Consider the following 19,858-nt stretch of genomic DNA (forward strand, 5'->3'; position numbering starts at 1 on the left):
AGAAATCTGTATTTGGCAAAGGGACTATTTATATGGGGAAGGATACCTCAGATAACTCAGAATGCAGTAACAGTGCAGTATCTGTTCTTAAACTCTGCTACACAATGGAATATTTATAGGATTTTATTTAGATTTAGAAATAGAGGATGTACAGTTGACTTATAAAGAAAAAACTCAGTGCAGTTGCTTAGAAATCAGAGCAAACTTACCATTTTCACGCTGGAGTTGTTCTGCAAAAGAATAAATATGATCACAATTTGTAATTTTTTTTTGTTATTGAAAATTAGGTTCTCAATACCATTGACTATGTCAATACTTAATTTCTGGAATAGCAAGAATTACCTACACACAGTGAATAAATTAGGTCCTGTGAGACTTTTCATTGGATTTGATGGGCTTTAAATCAGCCCCAAAGTTTCTCAGAACAGTCCTTCGAATATTGCAAAGTCCATTTTTGATACTGAAACTGGAAGAACAAATGAATAGAGGTTTTTTGTTTTAATGTCACAGAATAGAAGCAGCCTTCCTCAGAGCCTACCATATGCTGAATTAAGATTTTGTACAGACAAGACAATGACACACTTTTGTGGCCAGCAGGATGAAGGACATCATTAAGGAAAGACTGAAAAAAATTCTCACAGACACTTGTTGATTTGAGTGGAAGTACTGAAAAGGCAACTTTGACTCACGGATTATCGGCTGGAGAGTTGCTGAAAAAGAAATGATGCAGAGAATGTAACTTTTTTTAAAGCAAATTATCCTAAATTATCTGAAATATAGCAGCAAAAAACTTTCTACTTTGTTTCCTGCCAGAAAAACAATTTGAGGAGTAAATTACATTGTATTTGACATTGTACAATGGGAGTCATATGTGAAGTTTTGTCTGCTTAATCTCAGATTCAGTGCAGTCTCATTGTAAACTGCCTCTCACCTCTGGTTGATGAGAAGACTGCAAAAAATCAATGTACACTTTCCTAGTGCCTGCTGTAGCTTAATTGCAAAGGAATGACATGCATTCTAGTAACTACACATTTTGCCTTGCTGTGTAAACTAGTTATCTCAATGGCCCCCAAGGAAATAATGCTCAATCTGTTTTGTCTCAGGTGAGGGAACTGCCTTGAGTCCCTTTCATGCACAACTGAGAAGATCTCTCATCATTATCACCCTCTTAAAGAAATTCACCAATAGAGAAATATTTGACTTTCCACCTCCAAACGCTAGAAATCAGAGCAAACTTACTGTTTTCCACCTGGAGCCGGCCTGCAAAAAAAAAAAAAAAATTGCCAATAAATGCACGGTCTTTTCATATTCAGAAACCATTCCTGCCCCGTTGGCATCAATGGGACTCCTGCCAATGAATTCACTGACAGCAGGAACAAGCTCCAAGTTAACAAGTATTCTCACGTTTTATATTGACAAATGGCCAACCTGATAGCATCTCAGCCTCCAACACAGTTACCAAACCCCTTTGGCTCTTTCCCACTGATAAATGTCCAACCCCCACGGATACCCAGCAGCAGAAATTACCCAGATTAACCAGGGAGAAATGCCCTCAAGCCACCTGAGGAACACTCAGAATCCTATGTTTGCACAGTACTGAGTTAAAAATCACTTAGAAAAGTTAGATGCCTGCAAGTCACCAGGGCCTGATGAAATGCATCCTAGAATACTCAAGGAGTATTACTCCATGTCTAGTTGGCAGCCGGTTTCAGTCGGAGTGCCCCAAGGGTCGGTCCTGGGGCCGGTTTTGTTTAATATCTTTATTAATGATCTGGAGGATGGTGTGGACTGCACTCTCAGCAAGTTTGCAGATGACACTAAACTGGGAGGCATGCTAGATACACTGGAGGGTAGGGATTGGATGCAGAGGGACCTAGACAAATTAGAGGATTGGGCCAAAAAAAACCTGATGAGGTTCAACAAGGAGAAATGCAGAGTCCTGCACTTAGGACGGAAGAATCCTATGCACTGCTACAGACTAGGGACCGAATGGCTAGGTAGCAGTTCTGCAGAAAAGGACCTAGGGGTCACAGTGGATGAGAAGCTGGATATGAGTCAACAGTGTGCTCTTGTTGCCAAGAAGGCTAACGGCATTTTGGGCTGTATAAGTAGGGGCATTGCAAGCAGGAACGTGATCATTCCCCTTTATTCGACATTGGTGAGGCCTCATCTGGAGTACTGTGTCCAGTTTTGGGCCCCACACTACAAGAAGGATGTGGAAAAATTGGAAAGAGTCCAGCAGAGGGCAACAAAAATGATTAGGGGTCTGGAGCATATGACTTATGAGGAGAGGCTGAGGGAAAAGACGGTTACTCACCGTTGTAACTGTTGTTCTTCGAGATGTGTTGCTCATATCCATTCCATTAGGTGTGTGCGCGCCGCGTGCACGATCGTCGGAAGATTTTCTACCCTAGCAACACTGGCGGGTCGGCTGTGGAGCCCCCTAGAGTGGCGCCTTCATGGCGCTGAATATATACCCCAGCCGACCCGGCGCCCCCTCAGTTCCTTCTTGCCGGCTACTCCGACAGTGGGGACGGGGGGCGGGTTTGGAATGGATATGAGCAACACATCTCGAAGAACAACAGTTACAACGGTGAGTAACCGTCTTTTCTTCTTCGAGTGCTTGCTCATATCCATTCCATTAGGTGACTCCCAAGCCCAACTTAGGTGGTGGGGTCGGAGTGAGACATTGCTGTGTGCAAAACTGCTGATCCGAATGCAGCATCGTCCCTGGACTGCTGCACTAGTGCGTAGTGAGCTGTAAACGTGTGGACTGATGACCAAACCGCAGCTCTACAAATGTCCTGGATCGGAACTTGAGCCAGGAAAGCCGTCGAGGAAGCTTGGGCCCTCGTGGAGTGAGCGGTGATGTGCGGTGCTGAGACACCTGCCAGGTCATAGCAAGTCCGGATGCAAGACGTAATCCAGGAGGATAGGCGTTGTGAGGAGACCGGTGAGCCTTTCATTCGGTCGGCCACTGCAACGAAGAGTTGCGTCGTCTTTCTAAAGTGCCTTGTGCGGTCAATATAGAAAGCCAGGGCCCTGCGTACGTCCAGAGAATGCAAACGTTGGTCCTGGCGAGTAGCATGTGGTTTAGGATGAAAGACCGGGAGAAATATATCCTGGTTGATATGAAATGGAGAAACCACCTTAGGGAGAAAGGCAGGATGTGGGCGAAGCTGCACTTTATCCTTATGGAAAACTGTGTAAGGGGGCTCGGATGTAAGCGCCCTGAGTTCAGAAACGCGCCTTGCTGAGGTGATGGCTACGAGGAAGGCTGTCTTCCAGGATAGGTACAGAAGTGAACAGGTGGCCAGGGGCTCGAATGGAGGACCTGTGAGCTTGGAGAGAACCAGGTTGAGGTCCCACGTCGGAACGGGCTGACGTTGTTGTGGATACATCCGGTCTAAGCCCTTAAGGAATCTAACGACCATCGGGTTAGAGAATACCGAGGACGCGAGTTCTCCTGGGTGAAAGGCCAATATAGCGGCCAGGTGAACTCTAATTGAAGATATCGCCAACCCTTGCTGTTTTAGGGAGAGGAGATATTCCAATATGAGAGGAATAGGTGCCTGTAACGGGGGCGTGGCTCGTTGTTCGCACCAACAGGAGAACCGCTTCCACTTGGCCAGGTACGTGGACCGTGTTGAGGGCTTCCTACTGCTCAGCAGAATCTGTTGGACAGAATGTGAGCATTGCTGCTCTACCTGGGTGAACCATGGAGCAGCCACGCCGTGAGGTGGAGTGATTGCAGGTCGGGGTGACGCAGCCGGCCGTGGTCCTGAGATATGAGATCCGGACATAATGGAAGCGGGATCGGTGTCTGAACCGAGAGCTCCAACAGCGTGGTGTACCAATGTTGTCTCGGCCACGCTGGGGCGATCAGAATCACCTGTGCCTGGTCTCTGCGCAATTTGAGCAGTACCTTGTGGACGAGAGGAAACGGAGGGAAGGCATAAAACAGGTGGTCTTTCCAGGGAAGGAGAAACGCATCCGAGAGGGAGCCCGGAGCTCGACCTTGCAGGGAGCAGAACACGTGGCACTTCCTGTTGTCTCGAGATGCAAACAGGTCTATCTGGGGAAACCCCCACTTCTGGAAAACGGAATGTATGATGTCCGGACGGATAGACCACTCGTGTGTTTGAAAGGACCTGCTGAGTCGGTCCGCCAGAGTGTTCTGGACTCCAGGGAGGAACGATGCCGTGAGAAGGATTGAGTGGGCGATGCAGAAGTCCCACAGGCGAATGGCCTCTTGGCATAGAATTGACGAACGTGCTCCTCCTTGCTTGTTGATGTAAAACATGGCCGTGGTGTTGTCGATGAGAACTAACACACAGCGGCCACGTAGGAGATTGAGAAATGCCTGGCACGCCAGGCGCACCGCCATCAGTTCCCGAACATTGATGTGCAGGGCTAGCTGGGGTGCAGTCCACAGGCCCTGGGTATGGTGCTCGTTGAGATGGGCGCCCCAACCCAGAGATGAAGCGTCTGTGACCAGATGCAGAGAAGGTTGTGGGGCGTGAAACGGCATCCCTTCGCAAACCACATTGTGATCTAGCCACCATGTGAGGGAGGCCAGGACCGAGTTCGGGACTGTGACCACCATGTTCAGGCTGTCCCGATGTGGGCGGTATATTGATGACACCCAGGTCTGGAGTGGGCGAAGCCGAAGTCTGGCATGCCTGGTTACATACGTGCAAGAAGCCATGTGACCCAGCAGGGTAAGGCACGACCTCACCGTGGTAGTTGGGAAGGCCTTGAGTCCTCGAATGAGGCTCGTGATGGTGCAAAAGCGATTGTCTGGCAGGATGGCTTGTGCGCGTCTGGAGTCTAGAACCGCGCCGATGAATTCTATTCTCTGGGTAGGTTCTAGAGTGGATTTGTCCTTGTTGAGTAGGATGCCCAACTTGTTGAATGTGTGCACTATTATGTGAACGTGATCTCGAACTTGTTCTTTGGTGCGACCGCGTACCAGCCAGTCGTCTAGGTACGGGAACACCTGTATCCCTTGCCGACGAAGGTACGCTGCCACGACAGCCATACATTTCGTGAACACCCGTGGGGCCGAGGATAGGCCGAAGGGAAGGACTGCAAATTGGTAGTGCACCCTGTTTAGCACGAATCGCAGGAAGCGTCTGTGAGGCGGGTAAATTGCAATGTGAAAGTATGCGTCTTTCATGTCGAGGGCGGCAAACCAGTCTCCAGGATCAAGGGAAGGGATAATGGCCCCCAGAGAGACCATGCGGAACTTCAACTTTACTACGAATTTGTTGAGTCCGCGCAAGTCCAAGATAGGTCGCAGACCTCCTTTGGACTTGGGAATGAGGAAGTAACGGTAATAGAATCCCCTGCCCCTTAACTCCACTGGAACCTCCTCTATGGCCCCCATAGCGAGGAGCGTAGAAACTTCCTGTATAAGAAGTTGCTCGTGAGAAGGGTCCCTGAAGAGGGACGGGGAAGGGGGGTGGGAGGGGGGGATTGAAGAAAACTGGATAGCGTATCCCCTCTCCACCGTGCGAAGGACCCAACGGTCCGAAGTTATAAGGCACCAAACACGGTGGAAGTGGGAGAGGCGATCCCGAAAGGAGGGGGCTGGATCCTGAGGGATGACTGGGGTGCCGTCCTCGACCGCACCTTCAAAAGTTCTGCCTGGGGCCTGAAGGTGGTCTAGGTGGCCCCTGGTTCTGACCAGGTTGAGGGCCGGTCCACCTTCTTCTACCACCTCGCCCTCGCCTCCGGGCCGAGTCCTGTCTCTGACGAGGCGGGGGGGTAGAAGCGCTGAGGCTGCGGTCTAAATGGCCTGCGCTGAGGGCCCACAACATGCATCCCCAAGGAACGCATGATCGTCCTGGAGTCCTTGAGGCTCTGCAGGCGAGAGTCCGTCTTTTCAGAAAACAACCCTTGACCTTCGAAGGGTAGATCCTGCAGGGTTTGCTGCAGTTCCTGAGGCAGACCCGAGACCTGGAGCCAGGAGATCCTCCGCATAGCGATACCTGAGGCCAGGGTTCTCGCAGCAGAGTCCGCTATGTCTAAGGAGGCCTGTAAGGAGGTCCGAGCCACCTTCTGACCCTCCTCTACCAGGGCTCCAAACTCCTCTCTGGACTCTTGGGGAACCAACTCCTTAAACTTCCCCATAGAGTTCCAGGAGTTAAAGTTATAGCGGCTCAAGAGCGCCTGCTGGTTAGCCGCTCTAAGTTGCAGCCCTCCGGCTGAGTAAACTTTACGGCCGAATAAATCGAGGCGCTTAGCCTCCTTTGATTTGGGGGCTGCGGCCTGCTGACCGTGGCGCTCCCTTGCGTTCACTGATGCCACCACCAGTGAACACGGCTGGGGGTGGGTATACAAGTACCCGTAGTCTTTAGACGGGACAAAGTATTTCCTTTCCACCCCTCTCGCTGTGGGCGGGATAGAGGCAGGAGTCTGCCATATCGTAGAAGCATTGGCCTGTATCGTGCGGATCAGGGGTAACGCCACCCTCGATGGGGCATCCGCTCCGAGGATATTCACGATCGGGTCGTGCACCTCCACTATCTCCTCCGCCTGCAGGTCCATGTTACGGGCCATCCTGCGCAGAAGATCCTGGTGAGCCCGAAGATCTATTGGAGGTGGGCCTGTGCACGATGTGCCCGCCACTGAATCATCCGGAGAAGAAGAGGAAGATGCCTCCGGTGGTACAGGATCCAATGGCTGGTCCTGTTCTCCCTGTTCCTGGGCCGGAGCATCACCTGCGCCTGGGTCCAGGGCATCAGGTGGTGCGGACACAGAAGCCTCCATGCCCCCTGGCGGAGGCCGAGAAATGGTGGACTCCGGGGCCCTTCTGACGGAGTGACCGGAGCGAGAGGTCGAAGCAATTGGAGCCCCTTGCGCCTGATGGTACGCCCACGGGGTCCAAAACGACCAGTGAGATGGGCCATGAGAATGGTCCTCTGTCGTGTCCTGCCAATGTCCCAAGTCCTGTTCCTCGGCTTGCCCCTGAGGAGGGTATGCCGATCTCGAGAGGTCCTCCGAGGAGCGGGACACCGATCTCGATGGCCACGGCGGTGCCGAGAGCGTCGAGACGATTCCCGTGGGCTGCGGTGCCGCACGGTGCCGGTCCGGAGATGATCTATCTCTACGCAGTGCCGGCGATCGGTGCCGGGACCGCGACCGGTGCCGATGACCTCGTCGGTGCCGGGAGTCGGATCTAGACCTCGACGAGGACCTGGAGTATGCCCGGTGCCGGGAGCGGCCTCTCGACGTCGAGCGTCGACCGTAGCGGTGCCGAGAACTACGTCTCGACGTTGATCGGTGCCGACGATCATAGCGGTGCCGAGACGTAGAGCGGTGCCGCGAAGAAGATCTTGGCCGCGAGTACGACCGGTGCCGAGGCGATATTCGGTGCCGGGACTGCGAGCGACGTGGGGACCTGCTTCGGGACCTGGATCGGTGCCGAGGTTCCAGCCCTTGCGATGGAGGGCGCATCAAGGCAGGTTTCCCCCTCGACTGGACCGGGCGAGTCAACGGTGCCGTCGGTGCCGGTGGTTGGGGCGGTGCCGGCTCCGTGAGAGCTATTAAGTCTCTCGCCGCCGCGAAGGTCTCTGGAGTCGACGGGAGGCACTGTATCACCGCCGGCCTCGGTGGAGACGCTATCTGCACCGGACTCAACGGCCTCGGCGCCGGAGTCGACGGTGCTGGAGGCACCTGTTTCCGATGCTCCACCGGCGGACGCGGCTCTACCCCCGGCACTGGGGGAGCCGGCGTCTTCGGCACGGAGGTCCCCGTCTTATGGGCTTTTTTATGCCCCGGGGATAATGACCAGCGCCGAGGCACTTGCTGTACTTGCGGTGCCGACGAGGTCCGGTGCCGGGGAGGCTTATCCGACGCCACTCGCGTGGTCGTCATAGCCGGTGCCGCCGGGGCACTGCGCACCGAGGCGCTAGGTGCCGGGGCCTGACTTGTAGATGGAGCGTCCGGACTAAGTGCCGCTTCCATCAGGAGTTGCCGGAGCCGAAAGTCCCGCTCCTTCTTGGTCCTTGGTCTGAAGGCCTTACAGATCTTGCACTTATCTGTTTGATGGGACTCTCCCAGGCACTTCAGACAGGAGTCGTGCGGGTCGCTCGTGGGCATAGGCTTAGCGCAGGAGGCGCACTGCTTGAAGCCGGGAGCGTTGGGCATGAGCCCGGCCCCGCGGCCGGGGGAGAAAGGGGGAGACGACCCCCCTAATCCCCTGAACTACAATAACAACTAAAACAACTTTAAACTATTTAACTATTTAACTATAAACACTAGAACTACAACTATAACTATAACTGCGAATGACTAACTAAGCTAGGGAGAGTGGAGAACAGCTAAGCAGCGCTCCACAGTTCCAACGACCGTCAGGGGCGGTAAGAAGGAACTGAGGGGGCGCCGGGTCGGCTGGGGTATATATTCAGCGCCATGAAGGCGCCACTCTAGGGGGCTCCACAGCCGACCCGCCGGTGTTGCTAGGGTAGAAAATCTTCCGACAATCGTGCACGCGGTGCGCACACACCTAATGGAATGGATATGAGCAAGCACTCGAAGAAGAACTGGGATTGTTTCATCTCCAGAAGAGAAGAATGAGGGGGGATTTGACAGCTGCTTTCAACTACCTGAAGGGGGGTTCCAAAGAGGATGGAGCTCAGCTGTTCTCAGTGGTGGCAGATGACAGAACAAGGAGCAATGGTCTCAAGTTGCAATGGGGGGGGGGGTCTAGGTTGATATTAGGAAACACTATTTCACTAGGAGGGTGGTGAAGCCCTGGAATGCGTTACCTAGGGAGGTGGTGGGATCTCCTTCCTTGGAGGTTTTTAAGGCCCGGCTTGACAAAGCCCTGGCTGGGATGATTTAGTTGGGAATTGGTCCTGCTTTGAGCAGGGGGTTGGACTAGATGACCTCCTGAGGTCCCTTCCAACCCTGATATTCTATGATTCTATGCTTCTAGGAGCTAATAGAGGAGGTATCTGAGCCTCTAGCTATTATCTTTGGAAAATCATGGGAGACAGGAGAGATTCCAGAAGACTGGAAAAGGGCAAATATAGTGCCCATCTATAAAAAGGGAAATAAAAACAACCCAGGAAACTACAGACCAGTTAGTTTAACTTCTGTGCCAAGGAAGATAATGGAGCAAGTAATTAAGGAAATCATCTGCAAACACTTGGAAGGTGGTAAGGTGATAGGGAATAGCCAGCATGGATTTGTAAAGAACAAACCATGTCAAACCAATCTGATAGCTTTCTTTGATAGGATAACGAGTCTTGTGGATAAGGGAGAAGTGGTGGATATGGTATACCTAGATTTTATTAAGGCATTTGATACGGTCTCACATGATATTCTTATCGATAAACTAGGCAAATACAATTTAGATGGGGCTACTATAAGGTGGGTGCATAACTGGCTGGATAACCATACTCAGAGAGTTGTTATTAATGGTCCCCAATCTTGCTGGAAAGGCATAACAAGTGGGGTTCCGCAGGGGTCTGTTTTGGGACCGGCTCTGTTCAATATCTTCATTAACAACTTATATATTGGCATAGAAAGTATGCTTATTAAGTTTGCAGATGATACCAAACTGGGAGGGATTGCAATTGCTTTGGAGGACAGGGTCATAATTCAAAATGATCTGGACAAATTGAAGAAATGGTCTGAGGTAACAGGATGAAGTTTAACAAAGACAAATGCAAAGTGCTCCACTTAGGAAGGAAAAATCAGTTTCACACATACAGAATGGGAAGAGACTGTCTCGGAAGGAATACGGCAGAAAGGGATCTAGGGATTATAGTGGACCACAAGCTAAATATGAGTCAACAGTGTGATGCTGTTGCAAAAAAAAGCAAACGTGATTCTGGGCTGTATTAACAGGTGTGTTGTGAGCAAGACACGCAAAGTCATTCTTCTGCTCTACTCTGTGCTGGTTAGGCCTCAACTGGAGTATTGTGTCCAGTTCTGGGCACCGCATTTCAAGAAAGATGTGGAGAAATTGGAGAGGGTCCAGAGAAAAGCAACAAGAATGATTAAAGATCTTGAGAATATGACCTATGAAGGAAGGCTGAAAGAATTGGGTTTGTTTAGTTTGGAAAAAAGAAGACTGAGAGGGGACATGATAGCAGTTTTCAGGTATCTAAAAGGGTGTCATAAGGAGGAGGGAGAAAACTTGTTCACCTTAGCCTCTAAGGATAGAGCAAGAAGCAATGGGCTTAAACTGCAGCAAGGGAGGTTTAGGTTGGACATTAGGAAAAAGTTCCTAACTATCAGGGTGGTTAAACACTGGAATAAATTGCCTAGGGAGGTTGTGGAATCTCCATCTCTGGAGATATTTAAGAGTAGGTTAGATAAATGTCGATCAGGGATGGTCTAGACAGTATTTGGTCCTGCCATGAGGACAGGGGACTGGACTCGATGACCTCTCGAGGTCCCTTCCAGTCCTAGAATCTATGAATCTATGAGTTACTCACGTGTGCCAGTCTATCCCAATCACTGTGAAAAGCACCCTGTTCCTAAGCAATTGCAGAAACTTCCCTCTCCCTATGTCTCCCGAAATGAATCATTCAAGGTATGTCTACAGTTGAGCTTTGCGTGTTCTCTGTTTGACTGAAATGGAGCAGAAACCACGCAGAAAGACTAAATTTCCCCCTGAAGTATTATTGAAAATGAAATGAATGCTGAAATATCAGATACGTAGATTCTCCTCCACACCAGAAAAAGACTGTTTCATCAAACAAAGATTGTATTACATTATTAAGACTGAAGTCCCATCCCTCCTCTTTTCCTGCTTTCAATACCCCTTTCTGTCTTCTCTCCTGCAAGCAAAATTTAGAAAAATAGGATATACATTTCTATTAAAAATGCATATAAAAAGATAAAAAAAATGGAGGGAATCTTAAAAATGCAAATTTACCAATTTCACTCTCAAATTCTTTGGCAAAAATATATATTTGATCAACATATATGTCTTTGTTTTTGGAACACATGGTTAACATTGCAATTGGCTACTTGATTTATTAACTTTATTCATGAGCAGTAGTATGAATGAGCCATATTCATACAAACTCATATACAGTGAGATAAATATTTTGGTCCATGACTAGTGCTATTTGTATATTCAGCCATCATCCCATTCTATATTTTGCCTGTCATCATGACTTCACTGTTTTACTGCTAGAAGAATTATCCTCATTCTTTTGCAATGTAAGTTGGATACTGAATACACAGGTTCTCACATGAGATTTAGGGTGTGTTTGAAATCTATTCTCAATAATATCAAGTTCTACATAAGGTTAGGATACACCTAATATGGACAGTAATCCACTTCATGGGAATTAAACAAATCAATATTGTTTTAATAGGAGTTTTCATCAAAGTCTAGTTTTTCCCTGGTGTAACTCAACTGACTTCACTGGAATAACAGACAGGATGTATTTGGCCTCTAATGGGTAGTATATTATTTTGAGAGGACTTATGGCCAAGAGAACTATACAGTATATGCAATTCCATGAGAACCTCTATCCCTTCCCTGCTGCACAATAAAGTTATAGAGATCAATACAAACCTTCTGCCTCCAAACCCTAAAAATCAGAGCAAACTTACTGTTTTCCACCTGGAGCCAGCCTGCAATATATATATTGCCAATAAATGCACTGTCTTTTAATATTTGGGACCCATTCTTCCCTGTTGGCATCATTGAGACTCATGCCAATGATTTCAATGATTTCACTGACATCAGGAACAAACTCCAAGTTAACAACTATTCTCACTTTTTATATTGACATAAGGTCAACCTGACAGCATTTCAGCCTCCAACATATCTACCACTATATCAAATACAGGATGAGAGGATACCTCAGTTGAAACTAAGGAATATCCAATGTCTTCGCCATATGATCCACTAACTCATGGGATGCCACCATATCTTCTGAAGGTGAAAAGGCTGACTTGTCCCCTACATTCTCATCTGGGGATGTCATTTCTCCAAAGTCTGGATCTGACTCCTGCACTTCCATTCATTCCTCTTCTTCTGATAAAAATTCCCTCCCTCATCCATATCGGAGAGTATTGGATCTGAGCAGGAATGTCTCCTCACATTCCCATGAAGAAATACATCACTGCTCAGCTCTTTAAACATATCTGATTCAGAAGAGTCTTTCTCCTGTGGATTGGCTTTTGTCAGAGAGGCCAACACCACTTCAGGCTGAATCCTCATGCCTCCCTTGCCCTTCCAGTCTTTATTAACAGGATTGGCTCTAGTCCTAGAGACTGACACCTCAGACAATTTCTTTTTCTGATCTTTAAAAGGTGGAAGAGGAGCTGATAATAGCTAATCTTAATTAATTAGAAGAACAGGAGCACTTGTGGCACCTTAGAGACTAACAAATTTATTAGAGCATAAGCTTTCGTGGACTACAGCCCACTTCTTCGGATGCAAGTGGGCTGTAGTCCACGAAAGCTTATGCTCTAATAAATTTGTTAGTCTCTAAGGTGCCACAAGTACTCCTGTTCTTCTTTTTGCGGATACAGACTAACACGGCTGCTACTCTGAAACCTTAATTAATTAGCCTCTTAGAGTTGGTATGGCAACTACCACCTTTTCATGTTCTCTGTATGTATATATATCTTCTTACTATATGGTGAAGTTGGCTGTAGCCCATGAAAGCTTATGCTCAAATAAATTTGTTAGTCTCTAAGGTGCCACAGGTACTCCTGTTCTCTCTGTGGATGGTCCAGGATCCATGGATAGAACCTGCTTTGGCTTCAAAGTGTAGGTTTCCAGGCAGCACACTTTATCTCCTCCATGAGCTGGGAAGCCCATCCCCCTTGAGAAGACATGCCCCAGGAGAAGCTCATAGATTTCCCAGCAGATGTGCCAAAAATGGCAACAAACTGTAGCTTCCTCTGACACTCCCAACCCAGCACAAATAACAGCCACTCCCAACAATCCCCCGATGAATAATGAGCAATGTAACCCAACTGCCAGCTGCAATAAACTTCTCTAATCTCCCTCCAGTTCACCACTGGTACCCTTGATTCCTTCAAAAATAATACAGTGATTTCTAGCCAATATCCTCTCTCCCCTCAAAAGTAGAAAGTTGCACAACTCAGTGCTAACTTACTCCTTTGTCTCTGTCTCTGAAGCTCGTCTGTAAAAGAATGACACACATTTGAGTAATTACATAATGTTTGTCCTTTTCTTCAAGCATCTTTTAAATTGCTTAATTTACCCCCTCCTGATAATTAAGAATGAAGTAGGATTCATGGACAGAAGCACTGTGCTGAATTTGACTATCAACCTCTAGGTCCTTCTGGACAATTCACTGTTGCTGGACATTCAAATACATGCAGCTCATAAAAATTCCTTCTCAAATCTGCAGGTGGCTAGGAGGCTATTGGCAATATTGCACATATGACTAATGAAATAATTTCCCCCCTCTGTAAACATCTGAATACAAATTCAAGAAAAAAAATTTACCCAACTGTTACTACATTGACATCACTGTAGTTACAGATGGGATGAAATTAGCCATGTCTATGCAGTGGAATGTTTTCAGAGAGAACCAATTTCTAAACAACAAATACACCGCATCCACAATTCCACCATATTCCTTTCTTTCTTCCTTTGCTTGAGTAGCAGGCTATATAAATCAATGAAAACTTACTCATTTCTCTCCATTGTTGGTCTGCAAAAGAATGACAACTATTTGAGTAAGAAAATCATTCCCCTCTTCTTCAAAAAAAATCTTTTATAGAGGTTGAGAAGGGGTAGATGTCTGTTAGGTGAGAGTTATAAAAAGACAGCAACTTTTTTTCTTTATTTTTTAGAAAGGCCTAATTCATGACTGGGACTTAAATAGGGTTGCCAACTTTCTAATCGCACAAAACTGAACATCCTAGCCCTGCCCCTTCCCGAGGCCCTGCCCCCACTCACTACATTCCCCCTCCCTCTGTGGCTCGCTCTCCCCCACCCTCACTCACTTTCACTGTGCTGGGAAGAGGGTTGGGGTGTGGGAGGGGATGAGGGCTCTAACTGGGATGCGAGCTCTGGGGTGAGGCCATAAATTAGGGATTCAGGGTGTGGGAGGGGGCTCTGGGCTGGGGAAGGGAGTTGGGGTGGGGGAAGGAGTGATGGCTATGGCTGGGGGTGTGGGCTCTAGGGTGGGATAGGGATGAGGGGTTTGGAGTGCAGTAGGGGTCTCCAGGCTGTGGGGTCAAGGGATTTGGAGTGCAGGAGGGAGCTGTGGTTTGAGGCAGGTGTTTGGGGTGTGGGAGGGGGTGCGAGCTCTGGGGCGGAGCCAGGGCTGAGAGGTTTGGGGTGCAGGAGGGGTCTCCGGGTTTGGTGGGGGGCTCAGGGCTGGGGCAGAGGTCTGGGACTCGGCATTGGGGCACAGGCTTACCTTGGGCGGCTCCCAGTCAGTGGTGCAGCAGGTCTAAGGCAGTCTAGTCCCTACCTGTCCTGGCTCCGCTCTGTGCCCCAGAAACGGCCAGCAGGTCCGGGTGCTAGGCATGGGGGGGATGACAGAAGGCCCAGCGAGCTGCTTTCCCCTGCAGGCACTGCGCTCCCCTGCTCCCATTGGCAATGGTTCCTGGCCAATGGGAGTACGGAGCCAGTGCTCAGAGCGGGGGCAGTGCATAGAGCCCTGGGCACCCCTGCCTAGGAACTGGACCTGCTGGCCGCTTACAGGGCACAGCGTGGTGCCAAGACAGACAGGGATTAGCCTGCCTTAAACCTGCAGCACCGCCAACCGGACTTTTAATGGCCTGATCGGTGGACACCCAGCAACCCTAGGTTTAAATCTCTATTAGATTGCACTAGAAGCTCTGCATTTTCAGCAGGGATACTTCTGGCTATGGCTGTGCAGCAGACTGTTCTATGAGGGAGGGGTGCTCCGGTCAGCAAATATAAAGTCCATCATGAGCTCCATCTCTGCATCAATGGAAGGTGTAGTAGGAATATGGCCTGAAACATAAGCCCATGTTTCAGACATAAGCCCAGATATCAGAGGCCTGGTATGAGGCCTGAGGCCTGGGCTAAAGTAGTTAAAATCTTGCTGCTATAAAACAAAGTTAAGTTGTGAGTAAGAGGCAGGCCCTGCTCACAGAATTGATTGAAAAGGTATAGCTTGTGTTATAAAAGACTTGGTCCCTACTACATTGTAAACAAACTAAGTTAATCTGTGTATTAAATTTGGGTTACTGAAAACAAAAAGAAATGTAAAAACAAACAAAAAACTTTATTATGTTAACTAACTTAAGCTGTTTAAGGTTGCATCCCACAGATCAAAGAAAACAGGTGATATAACACCCCGAACACACCAAACTTACCAATTTGCCCCTGCAGTTGGGCTGTAAAGAAATGACACACATTTGAGTAACAGCAAAGTTTTTGTTCTATCCTGTACACAAATGTTTTCTACGTAGTATGACTTGGCAGAGGTGGCTGTTAGATGGGAGCTATAGAAAGACTTCAGGAAAAGCGTAATGGTCACAGGATGCTGATGGATAAGGAATTAGCTCCCCCTGCATCCTCTACTCATACCAGTCACCCATGAATATCACTGTGACAGATATGGCAATTTCCTAAAATATCTTTGGGATATCTTACTGCACTGTCTTCTCTGTAATGCTTTCACCTTGCAAAGAAATGTTTGCATATAAAAAGCTATGTGGTAACTTGTGCCTGCTGGCAATTCCAGCTGCACATAGCCTTTGAAGAGAAAGCAAAGTACAGATGCAGGCCTGTTTAGGTAGTCTGGCTTGCTGAGGATATCACATTGTAGGCAGGGAACTGTGCAGCCTGGACAAACCCCAGTCAGGAGGGAGAGAGACACAGATCTCTGCCCAAGAGAGGTGATGGCTGATGAGCCCTCAAGAGACCACAGAGGGGTAATACAGGGAGAGTTCCCCTGAACTGTGATAATCATGTCAGTTTTCAAAATGCAGAGCAAGTGGACAGTCCATTCATTTAACCTGGCTTTCCCACAGCTGCAAAAAGGAAAACAAAGAGAAAGAGTAGGAAATTTTCACAAAAAAAACGTTTAATAATTATTGCCTGCTAGCTTCCAGGAGGCATATAGAAAATTTGAGACACTTTATCACAGTGATGATTTGTATGGTGATGAGACACTCTAGAAATGAAACTGCTGGACATTTTGAGGTAAATGAGACAGAATAGGTAAGTGGATAAGTAGAAAGTTTAGAAATATAGGATATACATTGCAAAACAGAAAAAAATCTGAATATCACTACTTACAAATCAGTGCAAACTTACCACAATCATTACAGAATTGGACTGCAACAGATATTATTATTATTATTATAAATCATTATATTATTATAAATTAGATGATTATTTTTGGCTCTTGAACGTTTGTTTAACAATACATTTATCTAACTGAATTTTTAACTTTGTGAATAGCACCAATCAACCTAATTCAATGACCCACATAGGGCCAAATCTTGTGCTATGTATATATTTTACCACCATCTTGCTGCTCCCAGCCTCCCAACCTTAGAGGTTTTAAAGGTTAGGCTTCACAAAGCCCTGGCTGGAATGATTTAGTTGGGGACTGGTCCTGCTTTGAGCAGGGGGTTCGACTAGATGACCTCCTGAGGTCCCTTCCAACTCTGATATTCTATGATTCTATCACTGGTTCTTTCTCATGTCTTCCAAGAAAATGTAAAATGTATTTTTTTTCACAATATACGATGGTCACTGCATTAATTACCAATCCCACCTGTATTTAATATTTGCTTCTCATATGATCAAAGTTTAGCAGATTATGCAAAGATTAACAGAAATCCACTCTACAGATTAGCCCTCTTGCTAAGAATTAAATAAATCAACATTTGTTCCAATGGCACCTTAGAGACTAACAAATTTATTAGAGCATAAGCTTTCGTGGATGCATCCGAAGAAGTGGGCTGTAGTGCACGAAAGCTTATGCTCTAATACAATTTGTTAATCTCTAAGGTGCCACAAGTACTCCTGTTCCTTTTGCAGATACAGACTAACCCGGCTGCTACTCTGAAACCTGTCATTTGTTCCAATGGGAGTTTTGCAAAAACTGTCACCTAATTCACCCTTGATGTAATCACACCAACTTCACAACAGGGTTGAATTCGGCTGCGGCTGTGTAGTAAATTTCACTGAGATGGAGCAGCACTCTAGATAATAAATATATATCACATACAATTCCTTCATGTCATGCCACAGCTGCAATCAGCAAAGAAGCTGAGGCTAGATCTCCTTAATATAAAGTTGCTGGTGGCAGAGGGCTCTATATAAAGTTCCTGGGGGTTTGGAATACCCTCCTGACCTAGGTCTGAAATAGCCTGGATTGCCAAACTTTCAGAGCATGGTTCAGAGCTCACCAATATGTTGAGGTGTTATCAGACAGAAGGAGTGAAATTTTTATCTGATTTTGTATTTTGAAATAATCGACAGGGGACTCACAGCTTACACATGGGCACATTGTTTAGCTGAGATGAAATAAACACATTTTTACAAATATATTGCTTTTTTAGTGAGAAAAGGTGGGTGAGGCAGGGCCGGCTCCAGGCACCAGCGTAGCAAGCAGGTGCCTGGGGCAGCCAATGAAGAGGGGGGTGGCACATCCGGCTCTTCGGCGGCAATTCAGCGGTGGGGCCGTCACTCCCTCTGGGAGCGAAGGACCTGCCGCCGAATTGCCGCTGTAGAATGAAGCGGCAGTAGAGCTGCTGCCGATCGTGATCGCGGCTTTTTTTTTTTTTTCCACTGCTTGGGGCGGCAAAAATGCTAGAGCCGGCCCTGGGGTGAGGTAATATCTTTTATTGGACCAAATTCTGTTGTTGAAAGACACAAACTCTCAAGCTCACACAGAGCAGTTCTGCAGAGCTGTTACCAGATGGGTGGGGGGAGGGGAGAGCTCTCTGTAAGCTTGAAAGCTTGTCTCTTTCACCAACAAAAGTTGGTTCAATGAAAGACATTACTTTACCCACCTTGTCTCTCTAATATTCTGGGACCAACACAGCTTCAATAACTTTTTCCTATCTTGGTAGCTTGAGTAGAAGCTTACAGAAATCAATGTAAACTTACTCCTTTCCCTCTGCAGTTGATCTAAGAAAAAAGTACACAATTTTCTTTAGTAAAAAAAATGATTTAAATGGGAGGAGGGAGAGAGTTGGGATAGGGGTTTGTTAGCTGCGATTATAACAAGATTGCAGAAAAAATCCTAGGGCTTATTTTTCCCTGGTGTAACTACACTGACATTACTGATGTTATAGCAGAGATGGATTTGGCCACCGCTGTGCAGTGGATTGCTCTGAAAGGGAGCAGTGGTTCATATTTGGTCAGCAAATATGAAGCACCTGTAATTCCATGATATGCTCCACCCCTTTCTACTTGAGTGGAAACCTACATAAACCAAGTCAAACTTACCCATTTCCATCCGTAGTCGGTCTGAAAAGGAATGACACATGTGAATAATGGAAGAGTTTTTCTCCTGTTCTATAGGCACTGCCTTTTTTTTTTTTTTTTTTTTTGCCTGTGAGTGCTATTGAAGAGGTCTGTGTGCTGGGCGGGGTGGTGGGATGGTGGTGCACTCTGCCAGTTTTTTTGGGGAGAGGCTATTTTCAGTATATTTATATTCTTCTTTCCTATTCTAATTATTGAATGTGTCTATCACTGATATCTTTACTATTTTAACAATAATTAAATTGTTATGAACTACATAATTACATTATCACGAATTACATTATATTAAAACCATTGCAATCACCTATAAGTTGTCTTCACTAACATTCCAATTTAAAGATATTATGTCTTACTGTAGCTTTCTGGATGAAACTGTCAGCAATCTTATTTACATCTAGTTCCCTGGTATTGTCTTGATGCACATTACGACAGTTACATTATTCAGTTCTGTCTGTCCCATTGATGACTAGAGATAATTTTTAAGTCTTCTGAAGCTGAAGAATGAGTTCAGGATGATACGGAGCACAATGAGAAGGATTCTTGTAAATTTGCATTACTCTGGAAGCATAGTTATACTCCAAATTATTTATGAAAATATGCTTGTGGTAGGAATACGACATAACTAAGATATGCTTTATGCAAGATGACTCCTGTAAGGTATCATTTGAAAGGTTATAATACACTGAATATGATTATCCTATTTGTATGCATGTATCATTTTTGTATCTGAAATATTCTGTATCTGAAATAGGAATATTGACGATGTATCTATATTTCAACTTTGCTACTTTGGATGATGCCCCCTGCTAACACTTCAGGTACAATAATGAAAAAGCCGGACACTGCTGATGGCCCAGCAAGAGACAATGGACTGTAAAAGAGCTAAGTCTTCCTGTGAACTTGTGGGTCAGCCTGTGAAGAATGGCCACGGGGGCTCTACAGAGGCATGTGACCATATCTCTATTGGAACCCATCTTGAATTCAGTACTTTGCAGATGACACTAAACTAGGAGGCGTGGTAGATACACTAGAGGGTAGGGATCGGATACAGAGGGACCTAGATAAATTAGAGGATTGGGCCGAAAAAAACCTGATGAGGTTCAACAAGGACAAGTGCAGAGTCCTGCACTTAGGACGGAAGAATCCCATGCATTGCTACAGACTAGGGACCGAATGGCTAGGTAGCAGTTCTGCAGAAAAGGACCTAGGGGTCACAGTGGACGAGAAGCTGGATATGAGTCAACAGTGTGCTCTTGTTGCCAAGAAGGCTAATGGCATTTTGGGCTGTATAAGTAGGGGCATTGCCAGCAGATCGAGGGACATGATCGTTCCCCTTTATTCAACATTGGTGAGGCCTCATCTGGAATACTGTGTCCAGTTTTGGGCCCCACACTACAAGAAGGATGTGGAAAAATT

At 47.0% G+C, this 19,858-nt stretch overlaps 1 protein-coding gene across 1 annotated transcript in view; it reads right to left on the bottom strand.

Annotated features, from left to right (window-relative positions):
* Positions 1-159: 159 nt before the first annotated feature.
* LOC135976320 (butyrophilin-like protein 2) overlaps positions 160-19,858 on the bottom strand; it is a 44,811-nt gene continuing 25,112 nt past the window's right edge. The window contains exons 11-17 of the mRNA XM_065571423.1: positions 18,407-18,427; positions 15,313-15,333; positions 13,650-13,670; positions 13,107-13,133; positions 1,240-1,260; positions 690-710; positions 160-230 (exon numbers count right to left, since the gene is read on the bottom strand). Of these exons, the coding sequence (XP_065427495.1) occupies positions 175-230; positions 690-710; positions 1,240-1,260; positions 13,107-13,133; positions 13,650-13,670; positions 15,313-15,333; positions 18,407-18,427 (188 nt within the window). The 3' untranslated portion in view covers positions 160-174. The remainder of the gene's footprint in view (positions 231-689; positions 711-1,239; positions 1,261-13,106; positions 13,134-13,649; positions 13,671-15,312; positions 15,334-18,406; positions 18,428-19,858) is intronic.

This window comes from Chrysemys picta, chromosome 17 (assembly GCF_011386835.1).
Source record: "Chrysemys picta bellii isolate R12L10 chromosome 17, ASM1138683v2, whole genome shotgun sequence".
Lineage (NCBI taxonomy): Eukaryota > Metazoa > Chordata > Testudines > Emydidae > Chrysemys > Chrysemys picta.